Here is a 22806-nt window from a genome sequence, read left to right as displayed (position 1 = left end):
ATGTGTTCAATTAAACATGCTATCACACATTACCTCTATGAATAGATGTAAAAAAAAAAAAAAACATGGATGTTCCTCAAGGGCTTAAATATCAAAAGCTTAACAAATGTTATGCTGTTTATAGTAGTGTTTGATCTAACATGTTAAATCCATTTTCAGTCAGACTGCATGAGTGGTTTCCCCTACCACTGAGATTAGAGGACAGGCCAACCAAAACCACCCACTACCATCAGAAATTTTAGGCAGAAACAGTGTACATACACAGCTGTTTACAAACCACTAAGGTTGATGTCTTGAGGCAAGCAACACACTTTAGAAGAAACTGGAATTTCCATCTGGTTCATTTTCAGCTAGTATTATGAATCCATACTGTATTTGTTCATGTGATATTACTTCTGTTGACATCATCAAATGACACATTACAGACACCACATGACATCAGCTCTCAAAAAATATCAGACAAGTACACGGCCTTAAAATGTGAAAAAACCGAGTTCTCTGCAGACTGCTAAATTCTACACAACATCCCATCCAAACCAAGCACTTAACTGTGAAAAGCCTAAGATAATGATACAGAGGGCCACTGGTGAGCCCAGGGCGTTTCAGTCTTATAGTAAAAGACGTGGTCAGGAGTATTATTACTCCGCCTAGGTAGACACTTGGCAAGTTTTATGTCCACCGCACTTTTAGTTGTAACATAGAACAAAGAACAAGTCCTGTAGGTTACTGTTCATTTATAATGTCTTTCCAAAATACTAGCCCTTTTTCTTTACAATACTCCTAACATCACTGTTATAAAAAAGCAAAAACATTACTTCTAAGCAGCAAACACTACATATATTTCACTACTTGCAGAGGTGAAACTGAAATTTAATTAATCTTTTGGGTTCAACAAAGAATAGATATAGCAGTAAAAAAAAAAAAAAAAAAAAAAAACAGGCAGAGGACACAATAATATGAAAAAGAAGGCAGCTGTTAGCTCTCTGAAATATCTATTTCTGTTTTATTCAGCTTGAGTGACTGGGCTGAAGTTAACAGGTGAGGTATTTAGACATACAAAATAACACTGGCTTTTTCATCTCACATGGTCTTTTCAATACATACTGCACAGAACTAAGAAAAAAGAAAAACTGATTCACATGGCCCATCTCTTATGTTTACCCCTGAGAAAACACAGACACAAGCATAAAGCAACAGGAAGTAACAGACTTTACTCTATCCAATTGAAGGTTAATTTTCCCTTCTGATTGCCATCAGATAGCCATATGATGCCTGCACAGAGGGTTCTGTAAAAGGCAGCCAGCATAAATGAAATAAAAACTGGCTATAATGAGCCTAAGACGGTGGGGACAGAAGGGCCTGTTCACCAGTAGCCCCCTGCAGTGCTAAATATGGATCCTGCTTCATCATCCAAAACAATAATCCATTTCACTCCCTTGTCAGTTGTTGTTCTACTGAAGCATAAAAAGTTAAAATGCAACTATCAAGATTCATGAGAAAAGCTTCAAGTTTATGCTCGTCCTATAGTTTCAGATTGATCATATACTGTAGTAAGGTTTGATAGAATAATGCTAAGATAGAATACTGTACCACAACCACAGCACATAACAGCAGAAAGATAAGCACCTAATCTGAAAATCTCTATGCTGCAAACTCCATATCTCACCAGAGGAATCCAAGCAGCAAATGGAGACATTAAGATAGCTGTCTGCTATGTTTGAATACCATGCACTATTCAGCTGATAAAGTGGCTAAACACTCCAGTGTAAAGTGAAAACTAGCCAATTACTAAATGAAAAAACTGAAATGAAAAAAAGTGAAATAACTAATTTTCCACATCAAGCTTATTAGACCAACATCCAGTTTAGGTCATTTAAATATGAAAAAAATAAATACATACACTGATAAAAAATGACCCCCCCCCCCCCCCAAAAAAAAATAAAAATAAATCCACTCCTACATCATTAAACCCAGTGACTTAACTTCCAGAAAATCCCAGGACCACAGACTCCAGGGGGGTTCCGGCTCATAATTAGCACATGAATTGGTCTGTGTGGTCGCTTTAATAGAAGGACTACTAAAGGAAAGATTTCCACTGTTGTGAGACATTCCCCTCACACCATACTCACACATTCAGCAAAATAAAACCTTCCCAAAGAAAAATAAAATTTGTATGTCACAAGGAAAACTAATATATTTTTGTGTTGTAAAAAAAAGTCATGCCATTGAAAAATATTTTTCACAATAATCACTGACGCCTGTATATTGCCTGGAGTTATTTTATGAGGATATGTGCACATTTTCTGCATCTGAATTGTTATACTCACTCGTTAAACTCATTTCAAAGTTAAGAGGGTGTATCCAGATGGTCGTTTAAGCAAAGGCAAGCACATCACTGGAGTTCAGCTGTGACAGTGAAGACGACTTCAGAATGAGCTCTAGCAGTGTGTGCTTTTGTTTGTCTTGTTTGCACAGAGTAAACTGTTATATGTCTAAATATTGTGCTTGCTTTCTTCCCCCATAAAAAGGTGTTATTATTTTAGTGTTTTATGCTCTTTTCTGGACTTTTCAAAGTATTACTTTTTTCTGAGGTACAAAAATTATATTCTTCCTCTTTTTGACTAACTGTCTTAATATCTTTTTGAGTACTGAGTAGTCTTTTGTTCTCTTGTGCTCTGTCTAATGTTCTAATAATCAAATTCAGTACCTTTAGCCTGTTAGAGGTAACTACAAAAGAAGCTTTACATCCCACATTCACAGAGTATTTACATAGAAGAACACACTCTAAGGTGAAGAATAAATTAAACTAGGCAGTGCAGGAAATTAAAAAATGATAAGAGTTTATCAATAGGTGCCCTATGTGGTTGCTACCTAGTTTACCAAGGTCTTCATTTAGACAACAAGCTTTCAGAGGAGCAGATGGTGTACTGTCTGGTATTACAGGGACAGCTTAAAAATCTGAAAGATGGAGCTTGAAAAAAAACACTTTCAAAGCCATTTTCTCCTCCCAGTTCCATCAGTTATGAGGTTGTTTGAGATTTCAAATCGTATTAAGTGCTGTACTACAGTGGAAAACTGTTTTAACCCAAAGACAAAAGGGGGCGTACTCGACAAAATTGTGACATAATTCTGGCTGCAGTGATAAAAAAGAAAAAAAATAATGGCAAAATAATTACTGGTAATTGCTGTAGGTTTTACAGAAAGGGGAGAACAATGCAACAGTAATTGTTACAGTTGTGCCAAAAATTACTCCACTAAACACCAAACAGAGAGGGAAGACACTGACATTTGAGTCATCTGCCTCCAAAAAACACTTTCATGATTTTGCAAACAATACACAAAGAGATTTGACTCAGTTATGTTTACCTCACAGAGAGAAGATCTTGCTTGTTGTCTCTCATCGTCTTCACACGAATTAACCCAACGTGATGCCATCATTCAAATTCACTCAAAATCCTGTTATCCGTGAACACCCACATTGAAAACGCAGATCCAGCAGGATGCAGGGAGATATCCAATGTTCCACTCTGTCCAATTTACACCTCCATTCTTGCTTGATTTCTTAGTCCATCTATTTGACAAAGGGGAAGAGACATGTTTTTGCTACATTTTGTTATGTCAAATTACAAATGTGTAAATATGAAATTTCAGGAATATCAATGTTCAATACTTCAGCTGTTTAATGCACACAACATCAGCCCATCCATGCTAAATTTTAGACAATCAACATTCTGCAATAGGTCTGAACTCAATGCTCTTTTCTACCTGATGTTTTTGTTTATTCGCTTTCCAAACCTTTTCAAAATGATCAAAACATGAGCGAAACAAAAAGTTCTAAATTTACACAACACTCAAAATGTACAAGTAATTATCACGTTACAAACACGCTGTGGTATGACACGCCACATCATTACCACGTTATTCACGCAGCAACAATTTGGGCTTGTTGTCATCAGCGTGAAGCACAAACAACGTGGACCGTCAACACTGCATAATGAATGGCCAGCAACAAGTGGACTACAGACGGGAGGCAGGGCGAAGTAAATGTCCGTCAGACTTGAAATGAAGGTGTAACACACCTACAACATGGGAATTACACAATATAAGTCACCCAAGTCGCATTTCAATTAAAACCCCCATCGCTTTTGTGATTTAGAGAGGTTTATTTTGAATTTGTCTCGTTTGGGACCGATGTTCATCCGAGGCAGGAACACAGCGTGTCGAGCTGTTGTTCTCAGGCGACAAACAAAAGCAGCGCTACCTTTGTTACTCTGAATAGAAAATATCAGCACCAAAGAGTCAAAAGCGTGATATGAGCCGTGGAATCCACTCCCCACGTTAGGTACTTTGTGAACGCCACCTGTAAAGCCTGAGGTTATTTAGCATAGTGGAGCAACAGGCTGCTAGCGCCGCGGTTAGCATCGTGCTAACGGCTTGAGTTTCAACAAAGTTACCTGTGTAGTTCAGAAGCGTCGGTGCAGGCGGCCAGCAGCGGCGGGTGTCCATAACAGCAACAAGACAACGTAAAAACATAGCGTACAAACTCAAAGGTGGTCAGGAGTTGTCATAATTTAATATAGTTTTGATACAAACAGCTTCCCCGTGGTTTTCCGCTCCCACTCAGGGCAGACGCATGGTGCAGTTTCGTAGCTGGAATTTTTTTTTTTTTTTTTTTGCTTCCAGTGTTCCCGACTCTCTGGGAGTCCACCTTCGGTCAACAGGACACTCTCAGCCAATCAGAAAGGGCGTTGTATTTGATTGGACCAATCAGATGCGAGTTTACAAAAAACTCCGCTGCGCTGAGGAAAGTGGCGTTTTTTGTGTTTTTTTTTTTTAACGGAGTTCACCGAGTCTCCCGCACACCATTTCTGTATAAGTAACAAACGCACACTGCACATCGAGCCCACATTTCTCTCGGCTCGTTTCATAATCACCCGTCTTCGTTTCATGAACACAAGAACTAGGAGTCACATGTCCTGGTTCACAGTGAGGTCGAGCAGGGCTGGCATGTGGATGCCACTGGATGTGGAATGAGTTCACACGTACCACACGGCATATAATCTCTGGTCTCATCGTGCTGCTATTATATACACCCCAAAGTAAATAACTTAGATTATAATGCTTAGCACCGCCACTCCTGTAATACACAGTCTGGAGCAGATTGTAGTTGTAGCATAGGATGGTGCTCAGATTCTCAGGGCCCTGACAAATGTTCTTTTTATTCCCCTCCAACATAAGGGGCCACCTGTTCTTGGGATTGGCAGCTTTTGTTGCAGAGGTCAGTTTAGGGTGGAGACTTTCACAAAGCTGCCCTGCGCAGCCAGTTCTACTTCCAGTGAATTTACTAAGGATATAAGCTTGGAAAAAAACAAAAAAACTTGTAGATCTCTGGCCAATATCAGTGTTCACAGAAATGACACATATGTAAACTACATTCACAAAAAGGGAATGTATTCACTACAGAAGTGTGAAATACTTTGGTTTCAATTTGTGCTACTTTATAGGCTAAAGTAGTCCCTCCTCTATCATTTTATTTGCAAATTTATATTTCACATACAAACAATAATCAATGATCAGCTTACAAATTTGCTGTTAAAATTTAACTTTAATTTGGTTAGTTTAAATTAGCTCCAATGAAAGTTACACCAGTACAATAGTATCTAAACACCACCAGTAAAAATAGTTTGTGTAAACCTTTTGTAGTATATTTTAAATGCTTCCCTTTCAGTTATAATGAAGTATTTTTAGTGTTGTACTTTTACTTCAGTAAAAGATCTTACTAGGTCCTACAGTACTACTCCATAACTGCCAAAAACTACTCACTACATCCTATGATAGTATTAATGTAATTACACCGGAAAACCATCATTGTAGTTAAATTCTGTTGATAGGTCAGACAGCCAAGTCAGTGTAATCCCAAACAGACGTCAGAGCCAAGAAAAAAACGTTTTGTTTTCACAGTACTTCGTGTTCCCTGCTTAAAAACTGGGAGTCATATGTCAGGTGTGTACAAGGAGCACAATGGCTCAACACAACACTCACTTTTGTTCCTTCTAACTAATTCATTTGCAGTTAACCCTTTTTTTTAAAAAAACCAGAATCATTCATAAAATACTTATCAAAAAAGTTTTGAAGTTTTAAGCAGTGATAGATTACATTTATAGCACACAGAAATGTTAAGAGAAAGTCAAAATAACAGTGCCCTTTTACACCTCAAGTAATGGACAAAAAGACAAGTGTCTTTACAAAAGTATTTCTCATCCCCACAATGAAACACCAAAAAAAGCATTGTACATGTGAAGAAAATGTAACATTTTAATCACTAAGTGGCACTAATTTCTTAATAACCACAGTATAAGTCCCTTTTATTTCTTTTGTCACCTCTTCATGTAGTGATTTTTAAAATCACATTCATACTGGTTATGATGATCAAGTTCTTTACATTGTGTACAAGACAATGTAAAACTGAGATAGCATATGTAAGCAAACAGTTAAAGCACATCAGCATTAAACATTAATCAGTTTTGTAAACATAAAGGATGAAGTTGCTATTTTCAAACATGAGTTTGCAGTGCTAGATTCTGTTAAATGTCAGTGTCTGCTGTTAAAACGTAAACATCTTACATAAGGAATGTTACAACAAAACATGGATTCTTGACCTCAGATGTCTCGATAGCAGCTACAAATGAATGCCATGTTGCTAAAAAGGTTTGGGCTTGCTGTTAGATGAAATCTGTCAGGCTCTCGTTCTACGGTTTTTTTAAATCTTGTATTTCAGCTTCCCACTTTCGCTGATCACACAGATGTGCTAAAGGAAGAGAAGGAGGAAAAACAATATGAGCAAGTTCTACAACATCCAGAACTTGTAGTATTTCTGTCACATGTGTGAAGGTCAGTGCTCTCGGACATTGTGTGCTCTTTGTCTAAGACAGAATGACTGTTATTTCTAAAATGAAAATGCCACTGACTTACATTGAGGTCCCTAAAATACTCATTGTAATCTAAGGCATATCCAACCACAAAATAATTGGGTATCTCAAAGCCAACATCTGAAACAAAAGACAAAGAGGAACATTAATTGCAAGTATTTCCATCATCCACTGACTCACTGACTAACTGGCTGCAACAATTGTTTTAAATGTGATAGAACCACTGACTCATAAACATATAAAAGGTTTGGTCAAGTACATACAGTCGGGAAGACATGCTGAGTTATGTGACACTCTCTTCACCAGGAGTCTGGGAAAAACAAAAGAAGACACTTTTATATGTCGTGTTTGGGGCAGTTTTAATTTCAAAATGGCAGCACCTGAAACCTGTGTCACTTATTCTTTCTTTCATTGTCTTTCTCTGTCTAGACTGGAAGGTGGAAATGGAGTGATTCACAAATCAGGGGAAACTGGACTAGTTTAGTTCTGAGGTCTTAACAACCACAACCTACCCTGCTACTTTGATCATTTTAGGCCTGAAGGTTTCCACATGCTTCAGGAGAGTTTCCATCGTCTTTCCGGTACCTACAATGGCCTGAAACAGCAAAGACAGAAAAACTGGATTGAGAGAGCAAGAGCATGCCAGTGTGGAAATGCAGACAAAAACAGACTTGTTTTACATTTAAGTGAAAAGGAACTTGGTCACATTGCACTTGCATTACACAACTGTTAAGGCGCATTCTCTAAAAAATACTTGACTTCAACCGGGGAAAGTAGAGGAATGAACCATCAGAAGTATGCCTTGTCATGTAGATAAAGGTTAACATGCCCTATATACAGAATGGTATGTAGGTTTACAGTTGTGAGGTGCTGCTCATGTAAAAATTCCAGAAATGCTGTTTCTTGACTTGACTATGACTTGACTATGTCTATTGCTTTAAAGAAAATATCCTCCATTGTATGTTCCCCTGAAACAGTGAAATTGGTGATGACTGTCAATTTATATTTTCAATAAGAAAACTGAGGAAAAGACATTTTAAAAACAACACCCCAATTATAATGTGTAGTTCTTCCACAGCTGCAACCAACAACCCTAAAAAGCTTTATACAGGCAAAGGGATGCAGACCACAATATCAGAACATATTTATCTGTGGATTCATCCTGATGACCAACCACTTTCACATTATACACAGAAATTCAGGAGCATTCCTCTAAAAGTTTTTAAATCAGCTACGATCCACTCCAGTATTGCAAGTGTCTTTTACCATGAACAAAGAATCAAAGAAGCACAATACTTAGTGCTATAGTAGTCATAGTCACTGAGTGAATGACATATTCACAGATGTTTTAGTACTGACCAGTGAGTGCTATTTTAAGTTTAATCACCCAATATCTCCATACAGTAAGGAACTATTAATAAATGAGCAACTTTCCTTCCTGTAAATGTCATTTCCCATTGGATCTCTTCCCCATTGCCTGGCTACATGACTGTGCTAACAAGGAAAGTTCATGATAATGCTGGGTAAAACAAAAACAAACCAAAAAAAACAGCTCTCTTATTTCCAAAATATAGGTCAACTAATTAAAAAGTTTCCTCATGTTGAACTCACGTCTTGTAGAAGGAATTAAAATACTTTAAATTGGTCCTCTTGACCTGGATAGGAGGAAATACAATAGGTCTCTATGCTGCAGAGGAAAAATAAAGAAAACATGCTTGACTCACCTCCACAATCAGTACATTCTTATGACAGCGTGTTTGGATGGGAAGCGGGAGGAAAGAAGAAAATTATTCTTGTTAGAAATAGAATGCAACGCTACAATATCTTCTCATCAACTGAACACACCTATTCCAAGATAACACTCAATGTGAATGTAAAAAAAAAAAACTTATGACATTAGTAACAGAAACAGCAACAAATAATGCCTCTGAAACAAAAATAAAAGTAACAAATGGTTTAGGAATATAGATTAACTTAAACTTCATGATTTGCAGAAAAATGAAATATCTGAAAGGAAATTTTCATTTTGAAAAAGTTTAAAAGGAGTGTTGAAACACTGATTGTCAACTGCCAGCCATATTTCTTAAAGTGTGCACTGTTTTACAAAGGCTTTTATTACATTTTATGATATCGGTGATTAGACGAGGAAATAAATGCAACAGAAAAATGTTAGCCTCATCCAGACTGGAAATGTGTGTTCCTACACTGCTTCTTTGAATGTCACACTGAAATAGCTGAAATTCTGCAAATGTTTTCCTAATCAACTGGAGACAACTGGGTACTATTTATATTAAGAGTCTCTCTCTAAGCTTCACTTCAGCTTAGCTATAGGTCAAGTTAAAAAAACTTGAAATGCCACGTAATTGTATGCACTCTGCTTTTCAAACAAAAGATTCGCCCAAACTCTGTAGACAAGCATTGTTTTGGCCTCATTATTCATACACATTTATTTATGAGTGCAGTAAACCCCAGAGAAATATAAAGGAATAACATCTAAGCAGAAAGGGGAAGCTACCATCTGTCAGCTACACTGCAGGGAGGCGTAGGCGTTAACATGAACTGCGTAATATGTTCCCTGACACACAATTAGTTCACTTCTTCCAGCAAAACATCACAGCATTCAGTTACAAATGGGCGACTAAATTTAGTTGTACATCACATGGAGTTCAGGGATTTCACAAGCGCACTTAAAATACTGAGAGCAAAGCAGCCTGCAATGACTCAAGCTTACTATCTCATATCTTATTCATGTTTCAGACTTCTGCACCACGCCTGGCTACAAGGTGTATTAGTGTGTGTGTGTGTGTGTGTGTGTGTGTGTGTGTGTGTGTGTGTGTTTGAGACTGTGTGACGGTGAGTGTTCAGATCAGCTGATTTACATTTCATAGAAATACTCTCATTGACTTATGATTCCTGTAGTAGTGGCTGAGTAATTAATCCCTGTGCACACAATAATGCAGACATGAACAACTGTGTAAAGAGAAAAGAATGTAGACCCAGCAAACAAGCCGCAGACAAACCTTCGCCTAATTTTTTAATGCCTATATCATCTGAAGATACACATGTACAAACTGCACAGTTTAACTGAATTAATTCTGTGGTGCCAGCTTCTTAAATATGAATCATAAATCTGTTTATAGGACACAGAAATTACCGTCTTTGGTTTTGGACTGTTTGTCAGAGGTAAGCATGGGTCTTTCTGAATTTTTTTTTTTTTTTACAACAAATAGTCAATTGAGAAAGTAAACTGCAAAATATTTGCAGCGCTTGTGCTGAACATACAACATATTATAAAGAACAGAAGCAGTGCCATTTCCATGTTGTTGTTTGTCTTTTCTTTCAGCGTAGTAAACAAACAGGACCTATTACTGAGGAAATCATTTTACTTTCAAAAAAACGTTCACAGTTCTAAATGGGTGACTGCTTTTGCAACACTGTAAAAGCATGACTGAGCAGTTCTTTACCTTGTTTTTGTGAACCATTAACACAAAGTGATGTCTACTTGCTGCTCCGTGTCACAGTGTCCAGGTCTGTGAGTTGTGAAAGGCTGAATGAATAGTGAGCCTGTAACAATTAGACCACTGCCACCCTCCAGATCTACTGTGATATCCACTCAGTATATCCTCCCATTCAGATAGATTTTACATTTTGCCTTTGCTGAGATAAAATAGACGAAGGTGTTAGACAATTATCTTACAACTGTTGCCATCAGATCACCACTGTATTTGAAATTACCATCTCTGATCTGAGTTACAGAAGCAGAAAGAACCATTTCCTCCATTTGGAAAGGGAGATAGCAGATTAGAAAGAAGGCTGCCCTCTTGAGGCTGTAATCTATCAATGCCCACAATCTCTGTCACTTTTGTGAATTTGTTTTATTGTAACAGAGCCCGTGATAATGTTAAATTGGATTCAGATTATGTTATTTATTAAAAGAGCTGCTTCTGGTGATGATAGATATGAGGAATATTACCTTCTCAGCTAAAAAAGACAGGTCCTCTGCTCCGAGTATATGGAGATCCTCTGTTGACTGGTCATTCTGTGAAAATAAAATAAAAAATAAAAAAAGAAATTAAAAAAAAAAAGAAACCTAAATGTTTTGATGTGTTAGGCAACTATACGAGTGAAGAATGGAAAGTTTGGAAAAATATGGACAGATTCCCAATTCCAAAGAAACATTTTACATAACTTCTGTTCAACATCAGCTACAAAGGTGAAGCACATTATTTGAAGAGACTGCATTATTTTGTCTTTCCCTACAGACAAGTGCACAGGAATCATCTCTATAAACTTGAAACAACAGAGGAACTTAGATATAGTATGAGTGTGTGGTACTGTGACTCTATTGGCCATGACAACAACATCTTTCAAGGTCAACAGCACAGAGATAGCAATGTCATAATGACATACAAACTATAACTCACACATCTTTTCAGTCACGGTCCTGACTGATGATCTTAAACATGGAGAGTGTCTCTACTATCTCACACACGTCTCTTAAGTCAAACTGTAAGTCTCTGAGCCCTTTATTTACAGGAGTGGGCAGTGGCTCACCAGGTAGCTCCTGAGACGGATGAAGTGGACCCTCATGGGAATTGTGTGGTCGCAGCTGCAGCTCAGTGCCTTTATCTTGTCTACCAGGTCAGCACAAAACTGGTAGCCTCCTTTCAGCACGCACAGAACCACGATGTCATGGTCCCCCAGGTCATCCATGATATTTCGAGCGAGACGCTCTGTCCTGTACACAGTGAGAAAAGTGACTTTCCTCAAGTTGTAGTCTTTGTCTTGCAGGCCTTTTGCTCACAGCTCTGGGTGACCCATGTTTGAAAGCTAACAAATGCAGTAGGAGCATTTTATCAGAGCAATCTGTGAAGGTTGTTCTTGTTTGTAAGCTATGTCAAAAGCCTTAAAGTGTAAAGTTTGCTCTGTGTTATTGTTTCATGCATATAAGTAAGGAATGATTCTGAGTGGAGGCACGGTCATTTAAATATTGAGTTTGTGCTTTGTCACATGTTTGCAAATTGAATACACCTGTGTTGGTTGGACAAACATGACATTTGACGACGTTGCCTTGGGATGTGGTGACATCAAACAGATGCAGCCATCATTGTTTGCTCTTTTACAAACTTTTCTGGGCTTTGTTTCATTAAACTCCTAATACCAAAACACATTTCATTGTAGTGGACATCATTTGGATTATTTGTGATTTTGCAAACATGTGCCACAATGTGATGTCACTACTAAAAGTGTTTCTGTAGCGCTTTCAGTGTAATCGCCAGGGCCCATACTAAATTTCACTTAAATATTCTGAAGCATGTGCATATCGCTAAAAGTATCAATCAATCCACACTTTGATTTGTTCTCATTCACATTAAAATGTTTAAAACATCAAATTTTCATGAATTATAAATGACTATAATCCCCCTTTTTGCAGTGAACATGTGGGAAGCTCACACTCTTTGTTAAGCAGCGGAAATTCTGTCCAATTGCCTCCAAAGACAGATTCCTCTGTTAGTTTTGTGTTGTACCTGTCCATAATCACGCCATGTGGAATGATGACAGAGTCTAAATCTCCGGAGTAGTGAGCTGGATAGCTGAAGAGGTCTAAACTGTAGCCTGGCCAGTCATCGTTAATCTGGAGGGAAAAGATAAGCGCAGACATCATGTTGAAGTTCACTCATTTTCATTGATCGCACACTAAACACGAGCTTTATTTTTGCTTCCTGCCTACACCCTTTCACCAGGAGAGTCCCATGTGGCTCTAAAAAAAACATATGTAAATGGTGCGCAAAGTTGGCTGACTGCGCAGCAACCAAGCCTGCGCATCCAGGAATTAATCAACTTTGTCCTGTCTCTGTATTTAATTACCATAATTCCACCGCTTCGTCTGTCAGACTGGACGGAAACGTCTGCCATGTTGTTTTTCAGCGACACAAAAAAGGCTCAGGAAAGTGGTGGTGCAAGCTTTCGGTAAGATTTGGCACTGCGAGAAGAGAGGAGGAGCATCTGGGCCAAGGAATGTTCCCCTGTTCCCACTCTGTCTCACTGCACCGCTGCGCCTCCAGGGGCGCTCTAACACAACACTTCCATTAGAGCATGTGCACATGGCTGCTGGTTCACAGACGTCCCCCACTTTCAGTTAATGGTCGCCCAGGGGCCAGGCGGGGTGAAGACAAGCCAGGATCTGGTTTAACGCATACTTGGCAGTAGTGAAAGGAGTATTCAGAACTGTATTTTAGCAAACATGGTGCTGTGAGACCTAATAACAAGGGGAAAGTTCTTCATTTAAAATTTGAATTTAGTACAAATGTATCAGGCAGAAAGAAATCGAAATATATTATCAATGAATGAATGTGTTAAGGAACATTTGAATGTCATAGCTGCCCAAGTTGGAGCAAATTTTCACAACCTTTAATACGGTTATGTTAAATCCATTAAAATACACCATATTTTAGAACTTTTAATATGTTAAAGTACAAAGAAGTGGAATGGAAGTGTAGTTACACAAATACAACCTCAAAGCTGTACAGCTCTCAAATGATCAGATTTTTACACAGAGACATTATTCTGCTACTACACTGGTTTTGAAAGCTAGGTATATACACCAGAATCATCTGCATCATACACACACACACACACACACACATAAAGAAGAAGAAAACGGAGAGGGATCAGCAGGAAACTCAAGCACAAGACTATGTCATCACCCAGGAGACCTAACAAAATGCTTTTCGAGCTATGCAAGTCTAACTGACAAAGAAAAATCAGTGAAAAACAGAAAATTGGCAGAAATGCTTTTTGTTCTCTGCCAATAAAAAGTGATTGTTTGATTACTGTAATCACAAAATTCCCAGGAGGTATGATTCAGTTTCCACCACCTGTATTTTGTGGATAATATAGAGGTTTTTAACAAATATGTTAACATTGCCACCTTGTGGAGGGAGACAGACACTCCTGGTTATTCTGTACACTAGTTCCATATGATGCCTTTTCAAATCTACTTTGATATTGTCTTATTTAATTCAATCACCGTCTTCTTAAACATTGTCTCGTCTCATCCTCCAAAACAAGAAAAAATAAAGACCTGTAATTTAGGAGATCTTGAAGCCACACCCAGTCACTTATGCACAATATAATTTGTGTCTGGTTGACAGTGTGTGAATGAATGAATTTTGGAAGCACCACCCAGGGACTCATGTGGTCAGCGGGAACAGCAGCACCAGGGTCTGGGCTGTTGTGTCACTGCACATTAGAGCAGTCTGCTGGGCTCTGTTGAGAGGTGAAGACAAGGTGTCTGGGCCACCCACCCGTGCTCCTCCACGACGGCAGTAATTATAAACAGTGGTACAATGACAGCTGGGGAGGCAGATGTCAACAGCAACATTAGATTTCAATCAGCCTGCACAGTGCCACCATCTCAGAAAACCGAGGTGTTAGAACTACGCTGCATAACAAAATCCTTCAAAAATGACTGGAAATAGTTATCATCACGACCACAACATAGTTTACAAGATATTTTTGTTTCACATGATAATCAGCGAGGAATGCTGCACAAGCCAGAAGATGTTTTTTTAGATGAAGTTTTGTCAGATTGTTTTTGATGCTCTCTGTGTTGGTGAGCACAGGCCGGCTCCTTCGCTGCCCTCGGGGCGCAGGAGAGCAGTCTGGCTTTGGCATTTCACACTCGCTCAGCAGTCAAGGGCTGTGACCGTCTGCAGACTTTACCGCCAACTGCTCCCTTATACCCTCACCCCTGTTGTTTGACCAATTATTAATATTCACTTGCCATGAAAGTAATTCTGTCAGACATGCAACTGTCCAGCTAGATAATGTCAGCGGTGTTGTTTGTATTATTTAAAAGGAGAATCTCACAAGGACGTGGCCATTTAAAAAAAAAAAAAAAAATTCTATCAGATTTTGATATTTCTGTGGACAAAGAACAAAAACAAAGTGTAAAATGATCAAATATCACATATGTCTTTCTTTCTTTATCCAACAAATTTCTTCTGTGCCATAGGCCTCCATGGGCCAAAAAACTATTAAAAACACATTTGTGAGCCACACTGATGTACTAGATGACATACGGCTTTATTATCAAGAACATGGGCATTGAAGTTTATTTTGAATAAATTCCACACACACCATCCTGCTGCCAGAAATACCCAGAAGAGCAGCTGAAAATAGTGTTTTATTTATGCTTGATGAAGTGTTGGTTTATAAAAATTATAGTACACAGATAACTTGAAAACTATTTTTTGAATACAACTATTTATCACTAGTTTGAATTGATTTATATCTTCAGTAGGACCTGAAAATGAGACAATATGTTTTTGGTGTTTTCAGGAATTTTTTGATTAAATTACTGTATCTGGTATCACATGTTGCTTTAAAAAATATTCAGAAAGCACAAACACTGCTTCAGTTTCTGATAGAAGGTGTTGGAGGTTACATTTATTTGAACTGAAATGTAAAAAAAGACAACATGAATCTCAAACTGCAATTATGGAAGTTTTCGATCTAAAATAGCAGCAACAGTTTTTAAAGGTCATTCTTTCTTTTTCTTTTGCTTGTGATGCTGATGTTGTAAAGGCATGTGTGCTTTCATTGTTATCTAATCTTGATTTTAACTTAATGTGCATGCATGTGTCTTTGTATGCTTGTCTGAGAACATGTACACTAATGTTGGATAGAAGCCATTACAGAAGGCAGGGGCATGCACGGCCATAAACGGGGGAGATGTCTGCTGGTAGTCACTAACCTTGGTTGACTTTCAGCTATCGCAACAGTGTCTGCGATTACCGCCATGCCACTGATGCCTGTGATGCTGAGCAAAATGAAGCATCTTTGCTCTCGTAAACTCCACGATAAAAAAATGCTGATGTATGGTCTCGCTGTATTACATATCATTTTTAATGTGCTGAAAACCCTTTCCAACAAAGCAAGTCAAGCACAATGGTGCACATAAACACATGTTGAAAGTTCATGAGCTAATTCACGAGAGTAAGAAAGCAAAAAGTAATAGTCTACATTAAGCATAACAATAAAAAAAAACAAAACAACAAAATACAAAATAGGCCACAAAACATAAAAAGTGTCTATAAACAAGGTTAGACTGCTCAGAAAACACATTAGACATAATGACATGTCCCTTCTTTAGTGCTTAATGGTTAACATTTACAATCTTCATAAATGTTTTATACTGAAAGAAATCAGTCTGATAGTAGTGAGACAAGCATGAATTCAAATGCGTACATTTGTTTTGGTGTCAATTCTAGGGTTACTAAAGCAGTACCAGCAGAATAATATATTGATTTATATGCAAATATACGCCCAGAAGAGGACACAATTCAACAAAATGTGGAACATAAGATTATCTTTACATCAAAGTGTCCTCAGCTGAGCAGCAGTTCAGGCACCTCCAGATGCTTCTTTCATGGCGATGATCAGTAGTAGCTCCATGCTACAAGCATCTCTGGACCTGTGCGGTAGATTCAGGATTAAGGATCCACTGTGTCAGCACGTAAAACTCTATTACCATAATGACTTCCCTGTTTAAGTGGATTGTGGTTCATGTATTGAAAAACAAACTCAGTTATAAATGTCTGACAAACTTTGTTTTCTGTAGAAAGTGATATTTTTTCATGTTCTTCCAATGGGACAGAATTATTCACTTGATTGTAGCACCAGAGCTAAATGACAGGAGATGGGAATTTAAATGGGTAGAAAAACAAATAGTACTGAATATATGTGATTAAAAATATATTATAACTTACTTTTTTTTTGATAGTTTTGTTTTGGTTACATCAGCATTTTGGTATTGTCAAAAATATTTCTTCTCCAGTGGTGGAAAATAATAAAAACATCATGGTGGATTCAAGTAAATTAAACCTTGCTCCAGAAAAGACAAAATTCCTGTTTTTGTCTTTGTGTCAGAGAATCCTGAACTGTTGATGTACCAATATGCTGCAGAACCAAAACTAACAGTAATTGAAAAATTGTTTTTTTAAATTAGTATATCCTCCATCTTAATGAATGATGTCAAGCTTGTCTGATTTGATGACAAGTATTTATTTATTGTTTTACAGATAACATACTTCACAGGGTTACCTTAGAGGTAAAATCTCCTGACAGAACTTTGTTTTGAGTTGTCAGGAGACAGACGGGGAAGATGAACATACTTTTATCAAGCACACATTGTAAACAACTGAGCAATATTTAAGTCTAAATGGCGTACCATAGAATGGGTGAGAGACAACAAAATGTAAGTAAGAAGATGTGCCTCTTGCTTGCAATGACAAAAGTTTCAATTTTACAAAACAAATAATGGTCACTGATATTTTTTTCTACTTTTTTTGTGGCTGAGAGGTAGAATGAAGTATTTTCAGTTAAAACCAATGACTTATTTACTTTTTGTATCATTTCATCATGAGTGAAAACATTACAAGTGAATAAGTAACCCCAGCCCTCTGAATATAATGTGAAATCTGTACAAAGGTCTCCATTGATTGCAGTATTGTTTTTGACTTTTATTGTGAAACTTTTTGTTTGTATCCCAAATGTCCAATGTTATATGCGGAGGAAATATTATTTATTTTTCTGGTTGGAATTCACAGCAACTCTCTGAAGTGTGGGACAGTAAATTCCTTTGTCTAATACTGTGAATGTCAAGGTCAGTCCATGTTTTTTGTATATGAGGTGTAGAGATGGATATATTCAGTTGGACGTATCCGAATGAACGCTTCCGGGTCCTTCTGTGGGCGATGTCACTGACGAAGGAGTCGGAGCATCTTGCCAGCCACCATTTGTCTGTGGAGATAAGACAGCAAATAATTAGCTTAATGGGGACACAGTGTGCTGTCTGAGACAAGATGAGCACAAAAGTGTTTTGAAGGATAAGATGGCACCTTTCCATATTTTTCTAAATGTTTAAAAAAAAAACTCCATAAAAGGACCAAAACCACCAATGAATTAAACCCACTGACAAGTATCATCTGTGTAGCCAAAGCCTGATACAGCTTAGTCCTCTGCACCACAGAGTTCAATTATCCAAAAAAAAAAAACTATTACCAATGCTTAAACAAGCCACATCCTTGAACTGTGACATGCAGTTTCACTTCAGTGAACATGAGCCAGGTAGTTTCTTTTGAGTAGATGCTACAGACAGAACAGAGCACTGCTGTTGCAATTAGCAATTATGTATCAATCCACCACACAAAATAGTCCCCAATCAACTGTAACATGTACTTCTGATTGCAAAAAACATGGGGAAAAGAATATGTTTAGCTTAGGGTTGCATCAAGACTGGGAGCAACAACAGACTGTCCAAAATTTAAAGTAATCTACCCACTAGCACCTCTAAAAAGCACTGATTAACACATTATGTTTTGTTAGTTTGATATAAACACAAATTCAAAGTGCAAAAAAATAAAAAAAATGGTCCGGCACATAATCTCTAAAAACCTGTACTTGCCAGTTTTACAGTTTTACTTTTTGTGTGAATAAACAAGATCTTAGTGATCTTTAGAGGTGGGGTAATATTATTGATGATCATAACTTTTACTTTTATAGCACCATTCAAAACACAGTTATAAAATGTTTTACAGTAAAAGCAAAGAATAAAAGCAATAAAATCAAGAGTAAAGGTCTAAAACGTGATAATTAATTAAAATAGTTACAACAATGCATTTGCTAAGAAAAGTCATTTTAAGGGGTTTAAGAAGAGATTTAAAGGAGTACGTAAAGTTTGTGTGCCTGGCGTTATAAAGCAGGGCTTGGACAGCAAATGTTCAGCCACCTTTAGTTACAAGTCCAGATTGTGGACCAATTAAGGGCCAGGCCAGAAGATCTCAAGCAGCGAACAGGCTCATGGAGTCAGCAAATGACAGATAAAAGCGGGGGCCTGACCATCTAAAGCCTTAAAAACAAGCAAAACACAAAAGCTCCGGCACTTCCTCCAGTGTTATCAACAGCTACTCTAATGGTCAACACGAGAAACTGTTCATTAAAAATATTCTTGCACCACTTTCCTCAATTCTGCGTCCACGCAGCTGACATAATTTGAGAAAAACAGAATACACAGACCTTTCATATATCTTAGAATATACCCCCAAGAGTTGATAAAAGAATAAATTATCACAATAAAAAGGAGCTCTTTAAAATGGTAGCCTTCTCAAATCATAATAAAAGGTTGACTAAAGACCATTAGGGACATTAATTGCAATTTCCACACTATTAGTGAGAGCCTGAAACATGCTTTGGCAGCCTCTTATTTCCAAACCCTGTTATTTTGCGTAAAGACTGTCTGTCATCTTATTCAGAAGCAAGTGGGAAAAAAGAAAGAATGAGAAAAAAAACATTTCCAGTCTCTGAGAGAGGCAACACCCACCAGCAATTTGGAGGGCTGTAATTGCTGTTCAAGGATAAAGAAGGAGAGGTGAACCATGAGGGTTCAGTTAGCAGCTCATAGAAAGAAAAAAATATATATCATCTGAGCTAAATAAATACACGCACTTCATTCACAACTCTTAACTGGAAGACTGTAATTTTTGTTTAAAAGCAGTAATAGCCTCATATTGTCATCATTAGTATCCACTATAATTGTTTTATTTTTTATTTTATATAAAAAAATAAATCTTTAACAGTTGGTATTCCTACTAGAAAAGTGTGACCTAAAACCACTTCACAATGAACTCACATATGTATTTCTATAAGTGTAAGGATAAGTAGTTTTTTAACAAATCACTATAAGTCCCTATTCAGTTTGTGGCCCACTAAAAGTTGTTGTATTTGCAACTATATTTCCTAATTTAAGTGGATGGAAACTGCACGATGTCTCTGCTGTTGTGTAAACCACAAGCAAAACATTAGCTAATATTATTATTGGTATTATGTTAAGTTGTTTTGAATGAAAAAATAAAATATTTATTTATATATCACTATAAAGCAATATGATTTCACCTTTTGTGTCTTGTTTTGTAAGCTTTAAGAAATGGGAAAGTATCTTCAAAGCAATACTAAGTCTTCTTGAACCACCTCCTGGGATTTTTAAACACCAAAAGGTAATTACTGTTCAGAAAATCCCAAGCTAGATTTTAATAAAGTCTGCAATTCAATACATTTGGTTTATTGCCAACCGTAAATATACCCTCTAACACCTAGTTGCGATATTTGTTTCATTTTGTAAATTTCCTAAATGATATTGTCTGCTTTCATTAGTCACACTACTAACAGTGTATTAAACACCTATTTCCAGTTCAGCCTGTTGAATGTTTGCGACTGGCTTGATGCTTCCACATTCTTATTTTAGCACGAGGGGTGTTGCAGGCTTGGCTGTCAGTGTCGCTGTTCCTGTAGATGAATGATCTGACCAATGTGCTTGGACTGTTAGCCCAGAGCCCCGCTCTTTCTGTCCCTGTGACTGTCGTATTGACTCTGTTCAGCCCCGTGCAGCTTGTCGCTATAGATCTACATGTTAACACAATGCCTCCAGTGTTGCCTGTCCCGCTCTGCCCAGCAAGAAGACACAGAAATCTGGCCCACCCTGTGACGGGCTAGTTAAAGAATTATTTTAAGAATTAGCAATGGGGCACTTCAGTGTGAAGCCAGTCTCAGTGGGAATGGGACGTATTATAAGACTTGTCCTATGGTGCTAATGTGAGAGTAGTGTTGGGAGGGGGAATGACACCCGTGTCTTTGTTCCTGTCGACTACAGGTGCCTCTCTAATGCTAATATCCTCTGACAGACTCGGAGCGTGTCCAGCTACTCAGCCTGGTAGTTGCCTCGTTGCCTGCCACCTAGGGCACGACTAGAGCAAGGGGGCAACTGTCTGGACAACAGCCCAACACTGGCAAACTCTGCTAAGTGGCATTCCTGTGTGCACATGGAAATACATAATCTTATACACATCCTGCAACTGGGGAATCATTGCAAAGCAAGACAGCAAAAAAAAAAACAAAAAACAAAACAAAAAACATTGAGAAGGACAGAAGTAGATTGTTTACAGGTCTTACGTTGATGCCCTGTGGACTGTACATCTGGCTGGCTGCGAGGCTGTCACTGTATCCTCCGGTCTGGCTGATAACATGGCGAAGGGTATCCACCTGGAACCACAGGGACACACAGACAAAAGGCCTGGTCAGACAAAAGCTCTGGATAACAAAGACAGCCAAGCACAAGGAAAGGTCAGCGTGATAGTAAAAGGGTACCATAAACAGGAAAAGGTTACAAACAGCGAATCATTATGGTTTGGCTGCTATAACAAGGCTGATAACAGGTGTTGCAAAAGGACAAACATACAAGAGCCACAACGTGAAGTGACTAATTATGAATGTATTTGTACTTGTAGCAAAATAACACATCAAAATAAGACATAAACCACAACACTCTGCAACTGATTAAATGTAGCACAATACTGACTATACTGTTCTCTGTATATGCAAACAAACAGGGTTTTTTATCCCAGAAATATCACTGAACCAAATACTCTGATGAAGCTTTACATCAAGACAAGTTTACCTGACATGGCTCCCAATAAAAATACGGTCTAACTGAGGTCACCTCTTAAATGATTTAGACCTAAAAGTCTTATTGGAATAGAGCCATTTCTGTGTTCTTCTTTGAGTCACTGGAACTGGCTTTGAGGACTTTGGCAGAACAGCCAGCCTGGTTATGCATGAAATCACACCTCCTGATTCACAACACATCAGCTCACAGGACGCAAATTTAGCTCAAGCTAAAATTTCTCAATCTATCATCTACACACTTATTCTGGGGGCTACACCCAACTGACATTGGGGAAGAAGTTGAACTTCCTCTTTTATTTAAATTGTACATCCCTAGGAAAAAAACATGATCAGAAAAATAACCCTTTTAGAGGAACATGAGTTTTAATAATTAAAAACCAACCCTGAAGACCTCTTTACCTCCTATCATGGTTGTCCCTTTTGCATATTCATTATGACCCAGAGCATTTAGAGAGCTGGTCTGAATAGAAAAAGGGGGATGTAAGGATAAAAATATTATGCCCAAAGCTCTGAAACAAAATGAGAACATTACCATCGGTAGCGATTCCTTAAAACTACGGTGAGAGTTGTAACACTCAGAAACACTGTTTTGGTCATCACTGTCCACTGGGGCAAGGTCAGGTTAGCTACAGTACCAGTGGCTATGTGAACTCTTGTCAGGAGTGCTGATGAGTGCTGCACCGTTTCCAAAACTGTCTGCAGTCGTCTACTCAACTATGGGCTGACAATGGCAACTACATTAACGTTAAGCTTCGGGCTAAGTATAACCTCTGATTTATCGTGTAGGTCAAGTTGTTATGTGTTATCTACATTCATTGCCTTGTCAGTAGTTGAACAAAACCATAAGTGATCAAGAGTTTTGAGCCTTTGGGTATTTCAGATACTAAACTTAGAGAGGCACCTACCTGGGATTGTATGTTGGCCCCAACCTGACCCCCTTGGTACGAGTCCCCATTGAGGGACTGCACACTCATGAACAAGTCTCCGGAGTTTGACATGTTAAAAGAGCCAGCAGAACCTGAGAATACATAGGGGCAGAGAAGAAAAAAAGAGAGCAAGGGAGGAGGACAAAGAGAAGAAAGTAACAGGGAAGAAGATAGAGGCAGAAAAAGGAGTTAAAATGAACATGCATAAGCAAAAGGGCATTAAGTGGTTAGTTAGAGAGGACGCCAAGCATCGTGAAAAAGGCTTTTTCTACAAACCTGCACACTACAGATCTACTAGGTGAACATTAACATATCACTGAACCATAATTTAAAAGGAAAAATCAACAAGATCGACAAGACAGAAAATCATCACAAAATGGTTTAAGTCCAGTTTAAATTAGCCTTATGGATTATACTGTTGTTAAATG

General features: G+C 38.0%; 3 protein-coding genes across 7 annotated transcripts in view; all 3 read right to left on the bottom strand.

The window, feature by feature from the left end:
• Positions 1-4670, bottom strand: part of arhgap21b (Rho GTPase activating protein 21b) — a 32732-nt gene extending 28062 nt beyond the window's left edge. For all 4 annotated transcript variants that reach the window (XM_026312706.2, XM_026312707.2, XM_026312709.2 and 1 more), the window contains exons 1-2: positions 4455-4670; positions 3367-3571 (exon numbers count right to left, since the gene is read on the bottom strand). In XM_026312706.2, the coding sequence (XP_026168491.1) occupies positions 3367-3438 (72 nt within the window). In that variant the 5' untranslated portion in view covers positions 3439-3571; positions 4455-4670. The remainder of the gene's footprint in view (positions 1-3366; positions 3572-4454) is intronic.
• A 1621-nt stretch (positions 4671-6291) lies between these two features.
• Positions 6292-12937, bottom strand: prtfdc1b (phosphoribosyl transferase domain containing 1b). Its single transcript, XM_026313806.1, has 9 exons — positions 12798-12937; positions 12458-12564; positions 11484-11667; positions 10903-10968; positions 8654-8671; positions 7442-7524; positions 7193-7239; positions 6973-7049; positions 6292-6808 (listed from the first exon to the last, which is right to left on the bottom strand). The coding sequence occupies exons 1-9, from the start codon at positions 12843-12845 to the stop codon at positions 6761-6763; spliced, it is 678 nt and encodes a 225-aa protein (XP_026169591.1). The 5' UTR covers positions 12846-12937; the 3' UTR covers positions 6292-6760.
• A 4041-nt stretch (positions 12938-16978) lies between these two features.
• Positions 16979-22806, bottom strand: part of pbx1a (pre-B-cell leukemia homeobox 1a) — a 44542-nt gene continuing 38714 nt past the window's right edge. Inside the window, exons 7-9 of one of the 2 annotated variants that reach the window (XM_026314587.1) lie at positions 22358-22470; positions 20940-21029; positions 16979-17735 (exon numbers count right to left, since the gene is read on the bottom strand). In XM_026314587.1, the coding sequence (XP_026170372.1) occupies positions 17643-17735; positions 20940-21029; positions 22358-22470 (296 nt within the window). In that variant the 3' untranslated portion in view covers positions 16979-17642. The remainder of the gene's footprint in view (positions 17736-20939; positions 21030-22357; positions 22471-22806) is intronic. The other variant, XM_026314586.1, reaches the window with a different exon arrangement.

Source organism: Mastacembelus armatus, chromosome 17, assembly GCF_900324485.2.
Source record: "Mastacembelus armatus chromosome 17, fMasArm1.2, whole genome shotgun sequence".
NCBI classification, from domain to species: Eukaryota; Metazoa; Chordata; class Actinopteri; order Synbranchiformes; family Mastacembelidae; genus Mastacembelus; species Mastacembelus armatus.
Note: the sequence above shows the minus strand (reverse complement) of the source record. Positions and strands in the feature narration are given on the sequence as shown.

Bases quoted from the DNA above. Each gene is read 5' to 3' on its own strand.
- prtfdc1b (XM_026313806.1), bottom strand. From the start codon at position 12,845: ATGGCAGACGTTTCCGTCCAGTCTGACAGACGAAGCGGTGGAATTATG. The intron at 12,565-12,797 runs GTAATTAAATAC...TTTTCCCTCCAG, and splicing joins GACGAAGCGGTGGAATTATG to ATTAACGATGACTGGCCAGG. The intron at 11,668-12,457 runs GTACAACACAAA...CACTGTGTACAG, and splicing joins CATGGCGTGATTATGGACAG to GACAGAGCGTCTCGCTCGAA.